This window comes from Seriola lalandi, unplaced genomic scaffold, assembly GCF_002814215.2.
Source record: "Seriola lalandi dorsalis isolate HSWRI2012SDOR001 ecotype SW California unplaced genomic scaffold, Sedor1 jcf7180002054850, whole genome shotgun sequence".
NCBI classification, from domain to species: domain Eukaryota; kingdom Metazoa; phylum Chordata; class Actinopteri; order Carangiformes; family Carangidae; genus Seriola; species Seriola lalandi.
Genome location: NW_019525403.1, coordinates 2,170,420 through 2,182,210, shown reverse-complemented (window position 1 = coordinate 2,182,210; position 11,791 = coordinate 2,170,420). Strand labels below are relative to the sequence as shown.

At 42.9% G+C, this 11,791-nt stretch overlaps 1 protein-coding gene across 1 annotated transcript; it reads right to left on the bottom strand.

Annotated features, from left to right (window-relative positions):
- Positions 1 to 2,818: 2,818 nt before the first annotated feature.
- gyg2 (glycogenin 2) lies at positions 2,819 to 11,492 on the bottom strand. Its single transcript, XM_023426921.2, has 9 exons — positions 11,241 to 11,492; positions 10,420 to 10,558; positions 9,800 to 9,974; positions 7,199 to 7,361; positions 6,600 to 6,726; positions 6,271 to 6,463; positions 5,445 to 5,549; positions 3,857 to 3,985; positions 2,819 to 3,080 (listed from the first exon to the last, which is right to left on the bottom strand). The coding sequence occupies exons 1-9, from the start codon at positions 11,245 to 11,247 to the stop codon at positions 2,955 to 2,957; spliced, it is 1,164 nt and encodes a 387-aa protein (XP_023282689.1). The 5' UTR covers positions 11,248 to 11,492; the 3' UTR covers positions 2,819 to 2,954.
- Positions 11,493 to 11,791: the final 299 nt, after the last annotated feature.

Here is an 11,791-nt window from a genome sequence, read left to right as displayed (position 1 = left end):
GATCCCCGTCCGCAGCTGACTGCCATTACTCTCGCAATCCCCAATTAGCCTGATCGCAGAAATTGGGGGGTCATTAGAATCCAAAGCCTCTGGTTGAACCACTGATCAAATTAGCCGAGTGGCTTAAAGCATGAATCGAAATAGTCATGCGACGCCTCGCACAAATGATGAGCGGAGGAGGCGGTTAACCCAAAACATGTGGAGGTGCTTAGGACTCTCTGACAGTTATCTCATTTCCCTCTCGTCCAGCTTGTGTGCATCTGAAGGCGGTCACAGTTTGGCTTTAACAGCTGGGCCTGACTGGCATGGATGTATAGCCCCACACCTGTACACACTCATTTTCTTTCCTTCCTTTCCCCCTCTTTTCCGCCTCCATCAAGCACAAGATAGTGTGCTCAGTAAACGGTAGAACCCACCAATCCAGACCAAACAGAGCTTGGACTGCCTGGATATTTGACCAAGCGCGCTGTTCAGCTTCAACCTCCTTTTTGCACTTATGTGCCCGACAAAGGCGGGGTTTCTTGGAAGCACGTACAGGTGTCGGCCCCACGCCGTCAAAGCAAGTAGACTGGGTGAGTGCGGTGAAATTCTTTGTGGGGTCAGTGCTGGTTACGTAAGTGAGGCTGACGGCTCTCCGGGAGTTTTTGTTTTTGATTTCATTCAGATAAACGGAAGACTTTTGTTTCCTGGTAAATTTTCTTGTTAACTATGATATCCTAACTTTAAGTTGAATTTTTTTTACCTTTAATTAAATGCAGCTAATGTTGAGATTTCTAGCTGGTCTAAATAATAATACTGTGAAAACATATAACATTTTTTCCTTCAGTTATCTTGATGATGCGGACAAGGCCAATGAGTTCAAGCTGTTACCTGCTACAGCAGGTGTGACACAGCCTCACCTGTTCTCTCTCCCACTGCTTCAGCTGCAGCTTCTCCTACGGCATCTCCTCCACAAACCCGACACCGCAGCTGCACACTGGGGTCAAGTCTCCTGTCCTTTACAGCGGCGGAGGTGAGGGCGGAGCTCAAGCGGCTACGTCCTGGAAAGGCAACAGGCTGTTGTGTCCGAGGCTGTTGAAGGACCGTGCAGCCCAGCTGGCTGAGCCTCACCAGAGGATCTTTAACTTAAGCCTTCAAACAAGACAAACAAAGACACTCGACACGTTGACTGGAGGAACCAAGAATCAAACCACCAACCTAAAGCTTTGTGGACCTGCTCTACCTCCTGAGCCTAGAATCCAACGTCTGCATCTGCGTGGACTGATCTCTGATTCCTTCTGCCTTCACAGAGCTTATAATGAATGAGGCGGTCACGGGAAACCGGCAACTCATCCCGGATTGCTCCTCGCTCTTTAATCTTGATGAATTGGAGTGGAGCGGGAGCCGCTCAGCCCGAGAGCAGCGCGCTAGGTTGTCTTTCAAAGCAATCATCACGAGGCCTTTTTCACTGATGGCACTGAGCTCTGCCCGGACCCTGAGCTCACCTCCTGACATTTAGCTTTGTATTCTGCACACTATCTTCCATCGCTGTGTCACGACATTATGAGGGGAATGCCAATGAAAATTACATGCACCGTGTGCCCAGCGGATAAGGATCACATAGCATACTGTTGACCGCAGTCAAACATCTATTAATCTGCGTCCCTGCTTCTCTGAATTGCCTCCATGATTTGGGGGGAGCGCCGATAGAAGAGGCACAGTGCCCCCTGGTGGAGGAATTAACACACGTCCGCATATGTGTGTAGAAATAGATGGTTTCTATTTATCCACATGATCTAAAATTACATGAGAGGGAAAAAAAGAGATAAATATCATGTCAGTGCTATCATACAATATTTATTACTGCAGCGCGTCACAGTTTATATGAACCACAGTGTAGGGAAGAAAAAAAGGCAACATAGTAGAGAGTCAGTGTTTGATGCGTCGGTGCTTGTTTGGGGATGTGGAGCTGAAAATATCCTCCACTGTGTTGGTGACACTTCCTCAGTAAAGAGGGTTGTATTCAGCTGCGTGTAATTATATGAAAGGCTCTCTGCAACACTTATTCTTTGTTTCATTAAGGATGATTGTTTGAATGTTTATGCAACAGCTAATCAAAAATACTGATATTTGATGTGAGCCGAAGCATCAGTAACAGTAATGAGGATGTAAACAACAATTAACCCAGTGTATTTTCAATATGTACAGTTAATGCTTTACATTTCCTGTCATGTTTAAAGGTCCCTCTGAGCCTCTCTTCTTATTGGCTGACTGCTTTCTGAGTGAGCCAATGAAATATAGCACATTTCAGGTAAACGCTCTGAGGAACCGAATCCTGCAGGGTTGGGATGGTGGGTTACAGGTAGGCTGTGCAGGAGGCGTGGCTGAGAGCAGTGACTGCTTTGTTGTGACATCACAAAGTTCAGGAAGTCCTGACGGCTGGTTTTAAAGCTCAGTTTCTGAATACAGGCTGTGTGCGTTTCTCTGTGGACTGAGCTACTTTCACAGTATTAATATAGAAGCTAGACCTGCTTTAAAATCAAACAACACACGGACAGAGGCTCAGAGATTCCTGTCTTCCGATTGGCTCACTGAGCTGTTGTTTATAGAGCTCTAGAGAGTATGTAAAGTACATGAGACGTAAAACTACATAGAGGTGGTTTTTGGTTCTTTAAACCACAAATATATCCTCTTAAGGATCAATACTTCAAAATAAAACACAGGAAAAGAGTCAAATATGGACCTTCGAAATTAGTGAGCTGTTGGTTTTGGTGGTTTTTTAATTGGACAATGGCTGCCTAATTAAAATTCTTGACTACTTGACAAAAACAAAATGCACTCAGTAGTGAATTCTAGTTTATTGACAGTGGCACAAAATATCAGTGGAATTTGGTGCAGTCACACACACAGTTGGGTTCAGTCCTCATGAAGATAGTCCGGAGTGGTGCACAGGGGTGTTTCTTATATGCGGTCTTCTAGTCCAGGAAGCGGTCCAGCTTCCTCTGGATGTTTCCGAAGGCGTCTCTACCCAGGTAGTCGGCCCGTCCAGCCTCCCACAGCCTGCGATGCTCCAGCTGCTCGCTCTCTCCGTCTGCGGCCCTCTGCCCCGGCGAAGAGGGAGAATAACAAACCAGTCTTCAAAGAGAATTTATCACAGGGAACATCAGACTATCTTTTCAGGGGCTGAATTTGAGGTTCGGGCTCTCATCTTTTTGCACAAACAGAATAAGCAGTTCAGAATTTGTAGATTTTCGTTTTTCTTTCATGTGCGTCAGCTGAACACTTTCAACTAAGCCATGTCTGATCGATTGCAACTCATCCCTCATCATCCTTTCAACCCTGAACAGGGAGAATCTTCTGATAAGATGTCATTTATAAAGGTTTTATTAATGGTTAATAAAGCATTAATTACTAATGCTTAATAGATGGTTAAGTATAAGGCAATTACATTTATAGTAAACCTGTTTTAATTTACCTCCAAATGCCTAAATATGCTCCGAACATGTTTTTAAAGCACACTGTGGTACAACTTTGGGGTTGGGGCTACAGAGGAGTGTTAGAGTCAGCAGAAATGATCACAGCGTCTGTGCTATCAGGGAATCTATCTGACGACTCGTGTGAATACACAAAATTTCATTAAAATTAAAAAACAAGCTTGTATCTCCTGGATGATTTAATTAAAGGTGCCATATTTTATACTTGGGCGGTGACTGTTTTGTGGGGACATCACAAACTACAGGAAGTCCTGCTCAGTTTCTTAATATGGGCTGCACTTAGATACGTTCACAGTATTAATAAAGAACCCAGACCTGCTTTAAAATCAGTGGAAATGGATATCTCACTTTATGCAACATGGGAAGATGTCAGGTTTACGTACAGGACGTGTCCAAGAGTCTGCAGGTCCATGGCTGCCCTCCAACCCCACTGCACCCAAAGCTGAGCCCTGGATCTCTGTCTTGTCATGTGATCTCTCTTCCTCAAATTCTGCATCATCTGTGTGGAAAGACTACAGATAAAAAAAAAAGTCATGTTACTCATCGTAACTACAGGAGTGACATCGTAGCATCAGAGTGATGTTTAAAAGCTCCAGTCTGGCTGCGATAACACTGTTGATGCACGGTCATGGCTGTTGGGCGTGTGTCTATTCAGGCTAATCTTACAAGCTTGTATAAACACAATGCGTCAAGCTGAAACGAAATGAAACAAATGGCAGAAATGCAATGAAAAGGCTCGGAGGCCTGTGGCAGATAATGGGCTCCGTGTCCCTGTGTTCGTCTTTTCTGCTGGAGTCAAGCGCAGTCAAGCAGAAACACTCATAAATTAACAGTCTCATCTGCTGGAACTAACAAGAGGCACTCGAGCTGCCTAATAACCCGCCATAATAATCACCATGATATATTATAAACACCGGCAGCTATGCTGATAAGGTCATTCATTAGGCAAATTAATAGATTGATTAGCAATTATTTCTAATGACTACTTACTAAGCTTCGCAGTAAATATGTGACTTTAAATTAAAGGGGGCATATTATGCTCATTTACAGGTTCATGCTTTTATTTGGTGCTACTAGCTTACATGCTTTAAAGGTCCCATATAGTACAAAGGAGGATGTCCATGAGCTGATTGTTTATAAAGCAGGTCTAGGTTCTATATTAACGCTGCGAAAGTATCAGAGCCTCAGTCCACAGAGAAATGCGCACAGCCTGTATTCAGAAACTGAGCCTTAAAACCAGCCGTCAGGACTTCCTGAACTTTGTGATATCACAACAAAGCAGTCACCGCCCTCAGCCCCACCCACCCAGACCCAATCCTCTTCTGATTGGTTGACTGTTTTCTGAGTTATCCAATAAAAAATACAGCAGAATTCAGGTAATCAATCAGAGAAAACAAATCCTGCAAGGTTGAATGGCTAAGAGCGATGACTGCTTTGTTATGACATCACAATGTTCAGGAAGTCCTGACGGCTTGTTATACGGCTCAGCTTCTGAAAACAGGATGTGTGGACTGAGCGCTTTGATACTTTCACAGTATTAATATTAAACCTAGACCTGCTTTATAATCAAAAAACACACAGACATCTACCATTAACTATATATTTTAACCCGATCAAGGATTTTAGTCATCGGCCATCTGGATTTTAAGTTATCAGAGAAAAAATACTCAGCAAACTTAAGCAGCAGATTGGCTCACAGCCCCTGTGTGTCACATTGGATGTTTCTACTGGAATTCGTAACTGATTAATCGTTTAAGTCAATCTTCGAGCATAAGTGACAAATATTTGATGGTTCCAACTTCAGAGAGAAGGCTTCAACAAAACAGCAGCTTTCAGAATTATGACTTTGGAGTGAGGAGTTATCATACAAAAACACACATTCATAAAGATACTACAACCAAAAAAACTCTCATATCCAACAGTGACACAACAGGAGAGTAAACAGATCAATAATGTGGTGTGTCAGTTTACCATCTTTGATTCAGACAGTTCAGTCGGGGGTGAAAAATGTGCGAGCAGTGACTCGGAGCTGTCCAGGTTTTCTTTAAACGGCGTCTTGGCTTCGGGTTCTTGGATCTGCGAAACAAGGGAGGGATGTTGAGTGCTGGGACCACAACCAAGACCAAGGACCGGGCAGCCATGTGTCGCGTTTGGCTTCCAGTCTGCATGTTTACGCTCAAGCCAAACTCTCCACAGCAGCTTATGTAACTGATTAGCGAACCTTCAGCTTCAGAGGGGGGAAGCCATCAGTGAAGTGTGCTGATGGAGGGTTTGGCGGCAAAACCTGCAGGGCGTCTGCCAAACATGGCCGACTTCCTACTCTGTATAGCAAGTGACACCGCTGAAGATTACACTTAAAATCATATAAATCCTATAAACATGCCCAAATGCTCATTACAGCATAGACTGTGGATTCATCTGCCACTGAAAATAATCCCCAGCAAATGCACTGTTGTCCTGTTTGAGTCCTGACATCTGTTAGAAACTACAGTGACCAGTTATTTTAGGAACTATATATTTATATATGTTTAGAAATATTCACCTGTTCAGGAGGAATCTATGAGCTTGGAGAAGCAACACAATTATTTCAACAACAAAAAAAAATGTAAAAAAATAATGTTTCACAAACAAAAAATTTCCACCAAAAAATTAAAATTTTCACAATGTGAAAATTTATTTAATAATTTATTCTTCCAGAAAAAAAATTTTTTTTTCTTTTTAAAAAGGCAAGTGATTTTTTTTTTCTTGGGGTTCACTTGCTTCTCATGGAGTTCTAACATCACATAGGTCTTGGTACCTGCTGCGGTTTCTTCCAGTCTTGACTGGGCTGTTTCCCGGGTGTAGACGGTGTTGTGTGACTGAGGTATTCCTTCCACCACAGAGTCGCAAACTGCTCCGTGGCGTGCGAGCTGCCATCATCCCTCTGGCTGCTGGAACTCCAGGGTTTCACTGGTCCCAGGAAATGGACAATCTTTGCATTATGGCCAAACCTGCAGGTACAAAAACCAATCAGATTTTTCTTTCGGTTTTGTGTTTTCTGCTCCGATCTGTACCAATATAATTTGGTTTCCATGAAAATATATCAGACTAGCATCAGTCAGTTACAGGTGGTGCGGACACACTCACTGCTGGAAAGCAGGGAGGTAGCTGTAGATGGAGCTGGCGCTGAGGTTGTACACAAACGGCAAGTGTTTACTGATGTCTTCCACCGGCCAGCCACTGAAGAAGGAGTTCAACAGGCCCTGATCCCCTCCTGAGAGCAACAGACACAGCAAGGGACATATGGGATAGAAAAACTGTTGTTGCATTTACAAGAAAAAAGGTTATAATACGTCCTCTGAGCAGCACTACATCCTCAAGTCAGATTAGAGGCTACAGTGACTTGCTATTGGAATGTGATGAGACAGGCCAGGGCTAGTTGGTTTGCATGATAACTGCAGCGTAAAACTTCATTCCTTTACTGACTAAGAGTTGTCTCCAGAGATGGAAGCGTGTTAACCAGCTGGCTCTGGCCCATCTCCTCACTTTCCAAAGGCGAATCACTGTAGCCTCCAATCTGCCCTGTGATACATACTGCCAATATGCAGTGTCTGGGCCGAGTTATGAGATCAGAACTATAAACGAAACATATTTCCTTGCCTCTGCTTTTCATTTGGTATGAGCGTATGTATTCAGAGCGCACAGCATTCCCTGCTTGTCAGTCTGAACATGTAGTCGTGCGTTACCATCGAAGCTGCCATGCTGCAGGGCGTGATCCATGAGCCCGGTGTGGGTGTGGAGGGACGGTCTGAGGACAAAGACGCCCGAGTTGAAGCAGTCGGGCCAGCCGGGATCGGGAGCCGCCGATAGCTCGTCTCTCTCGAACAGCTCATCCACGTTACACAGAACCTGAGGGGAAACAGTCGAGCAGAGTAAAAGCATTGTGAAGGCTGTTATAGATACTTTTAGATTGAAACTGCCATCAGACAGGTCACTCTTTCAATGGGTCAGCTCATGAAACATAAAACATATTTACTCCCCTGCAGATGGATTTTGGCTTCCAATGTTTTCCACCCCAATACAGTCTAGCTAAATGTAATCTAGTTTTGTGCTGAAAAAAAGACCATTAGGAAACTATTTGAGGTGCCATTGCCTTAGAGAACATCACAAATGCCATAAATTATTGCAGTGTAACCCAGGTTACTAGGCCCGTATTAGTAGTCCAGTTCACCTGTTAATTGATTAGATCAATAAATTAATAGATATTACTGTTGTTGAGTAAGAGAGCTAGATATTCCAACGTCTGTGTGACTTTTATCATCGGTGCTGAGAGCGAAACTCCTTTTTTTTTTTTGCCGTGGGTTGAATAGCGGACCGTGTGTTTGTGACGGAAGCGGAGGAGAACGTGAGTTGTGTTTATTAGCATCCGTGGCGCTAGCTCATGCCATTAGCCACATGTATTTCGCTAAATTATTTTTGGTGAGGTTACACATTACTGAACTCCCATGTCCCTGTCTCTTTAAAAGCGGAACCTGGACTGATGAGAGCCGTGTATTCTGCCTTGTACCCTGAGTGTGTGTGTATAGGATGCTCGAGCAAAACAAATGAACGAAACACAAAACACTTTTACAAACAGCAAAACAAATTTACAAGCGGCAAAACAAATGTACAAGTCCCGAAACAAATTTACAAATATCAAGCATCAACCGGAAAGGGAATGTACCAACTCCGGGGTTGAACAGGAAGTGATAACGGGGAGCGGCCAATACGAGCTGTTGTTGTCGGTAGAGTTCATGGTGAGCCGCCAAGATGGACAGCGATCGAGTGATGTTTGTTTTGCTGTTTGTAAAAGTGTTTTGTGTCTTGTTAATTTGTTTTCGGGACTTTTAAACGTGTTATGGTAATGTCATTTTGTTTTATGATATGTAAAAATGTTTTCCAAAATGTAAATTTGTCTCAAGCTTTGTAAAAGTGTTTCACGTGTTGTAATCTTGTTTTGCACCTCCCGGCCACCGTAATAAATGGTGTTGAAATGTTGAAATGTGCATCTGCTAATGGTAATACGGATAAACGAGGCAGTAAATTCATGCATTGTTGTGTTTAAAAAGAAAAAAAAAAGTTTTATATTACGGTGTTTTATTTACATTTACCGTCACTCCGTGTATTTTCTCTGTGAGTGAGTGGCGGGGAAAAGAAAGATGAATGGAGAGAAATGTTCAGCCATTTTTTGCATTTTGTCTCATGTTAATACTGAGAAATGTGTTCAGTTCATTTAAAGGACAGTTAAGAGTAGTTAAAATTAATTCTAAAATACAGTGTCATAATGTACATGTACTTCTGTGTTTACTGAGCTTGGTCTTCAAACATGCCTGTTTCAGCTGACATGTTTGCACTGACTAAACAACATCCTCCAAGACATGTCCTCCAACATGAGTATTCGTATTGATTTCAATCAGAACATGTTTGACTTTGTTGACCGACGCTGACATGTTGGCCAACACTTCAGAGCGTGAATGGAGAATGAACTTTAATTGTTGACTCTGGTAGTAACCTTTAGTTTGACCAATGAGTCAGTTCACATGCTTTTACAGTGCTTTGTGCAATGTCTGCTGAGGCACAGGACCACTCTGTTTACACTGAGCTCTCTGTGTTTGTTTCGAGGGATTAATCCTCCGAAGAGTGATCAAAGCTGTGGATTGAAATGTGTACAACACAATAAAAAGGAATAAATGAAAGATTCATCCATCTTTAAGGTTTAAGGCTTATGTATATAATTGTTACTTTTGGTTGTTAGAAGCATGAAACCTCTCAGGCATTTATTCTCCTATTAGAGTGGTAGTGATACTTTTAATACCACAAACATTTCTGGCACCTTTATCAAAGTATTAATGGCTTCATTTAAGGTCACATATTTTATTTTATTCATTATTTATTTTATGTTTTATTTGAAGTGTTGATCCATAAGAAGATATATTTGTGGTTTTAAGAACCAAAAACCGTCTCAGTGTTGTTTTACATCTCCTCTCTCAGGCTCCTCTCTGGAGCTCTAGTAACAACCGGTCGGTGAGCCAATCAGAAGAGAGGAGGCTCTGAGCCTGTCCTCTGATTGGCTGACTGTTTTTGGAATGATCTAATAGAAACACTCCTAACGGCTGGTTTTAAGGCTCAGTTTCTGAATACAGGCTGTGTGCATTTCTCTGTGGACTGAGCGCTTTCATACTTTCACAGTATTAATATAGAACCTAGACCTGCTTTATTATCAAATACGTACATCTACCTTTATGCTATATACAATCACAATAATGCAGTCAACATACTGTATATTATTGTATGTTAAGTGGACTCACAAGTGTATCAGCATCTAGAAAGACACACTTGCTGTACTGTGTCAGGGTCCAGCAGTGGATCTTGGTGAAAGTAATGCCGAGCTCGGGACGTCCCAGCAGAGCCAGATGGAGGCGGTCCTCACTGTCCATCACATCTACCATGATGACCTCATCGAACACGCTCTCAAGGGCAAGCCTGTTGGATAAGGGTACATACAGTATGGCTAGGGAACTGTTGGTATGGTAGCCACTGTTACCAGGGAACAAGAGGTAGTGGGACTAGCTATGGCTAGCTGGTTAGCAACGACTGAAGTTCAAATGAACCAGGCAAAAAGTGTGATTGGTTGTGACACAGTAAACAGAAAACAGCATTGTGGGCAAAGAGTAGCATCAAAGATACGAATCACAACTTCCTTTCAGGAAATTCAGGATAAAATCAGAGCGGAAACAAGATGTAGAGATTTGTGAGTCGGGCCTTTAACCTTGAGTTGAAGTGAGTTGAAAGCTTCGTCTTTTACCCAAGCTACAGAGCAGAACGAGAAGCCAGCTGCAGTTAGCTCAGCAGCTTAGCAGTTATCAATGGGCTGGTTAGCAGTGACTGAACCCCCATAGGACAGTGCGTGTCCATATCCCACACTCACCTTGACTGCTGTGAGACGTTTGGCGTGACCATGACGACGATGCCGCGAGTTGTCCCATGCCGCCGTAAACTCCTGGCCACCACTGTGGCACCCATGCAGTAGGAGTCTGTGGTTGCCAGGGTGACGAAGGCCTCACCAGCTGTAGAGTGATCAGATGACAGGATTAGACTGAGGCTTTGCTATGTGTATGATTTACACATAGCAACTAGTTCGTGGTTCCTTGTCTTTAATGTTTCCCTGTTAATGTTTTAGACTGATACAAACTCTGAACCTGACCCTCATCTGGGTCCGCTATGTGGGTCCACATCTTGTGTGTGTCTGACACTTTTCGAGTGAAATAATAATAATAATAATAATAATGAATAGTGCTTTGATTTCTTATATTCAGACAAGTTGGTTATTCCTGTAAGATTTTGCTTCGTTTCACTGTCGTCAGTTCATCTTATCAATCCGTGATCAGCTTTTTAGTTGCTTATAAATGTAGCTATATATAAATCCACATTAATCTGATTAATCATTTGTATTTATTTCCATTATGTTGTTAATATAGGGGGGAAACAAGCGTCAGTTTCCTGGCCGGCAGTCAGGTGCAGAGGTATGTAACCTTTTGTCTGTGGCTGCGTGTTGTGTTACAGTGTGGAGGAGTCACACTGGGTCACTACAGTGTTTTCATCATTTAAAAACTCACAGAGAGAATTACAGCTCAGCTCCCAGGGTTCAGGTTATAGAAGCGTGATTTGTATTTGTTAAACTTAATGAACGTCGACCAACAGATCTGTGCGTTCAAATCTGGATCATTCATAGGAAATAAAGTCACCTACCTGACATGTTTGACCTTGTGTAAATCCAGTTGCTTCACTGATCCACAGCTCAGCTCCTCTCATACGGTCTCGTAGGTGCAGTCAATCACAGGTCCAGATGACAAGTCGCATCTTTGCACCAGCTGCTGCTGGAACCTAAATACTGAGGAGATGAATTAGTGCGTGAAGCTTGCACATGAAGTCATTTGAAGTCTGTTTTTAACAGCCGAGGGAAGTGTGTGTGTGTGTGTGTGTGTGTGTGTGTGTGTGTCGGCTTATCTGTTTGTTCAACTGGTCGTTCAACTAGTAGAAGGTTGGCTTTGTCTTGTTGTGCAACAGAGTTGAGCTTCACAGTGTGTTCACTTTCACTTTCCACATGTCAGTGCTGCGGGAAATCAACATACATTCTACCACACTCACATCTCATTACAGTGAGATGCTGCTTTACACTCGTGAAAAAACCCCAACTTTTTTCAGAGCTTTTGCATGGTCTTTATCAGTGATTGGCCTTTGCAGAGTTGCCATGGAGATGGATGTGTTGACATGTGAGCTGTTGTAAGTTCAAAGAACTT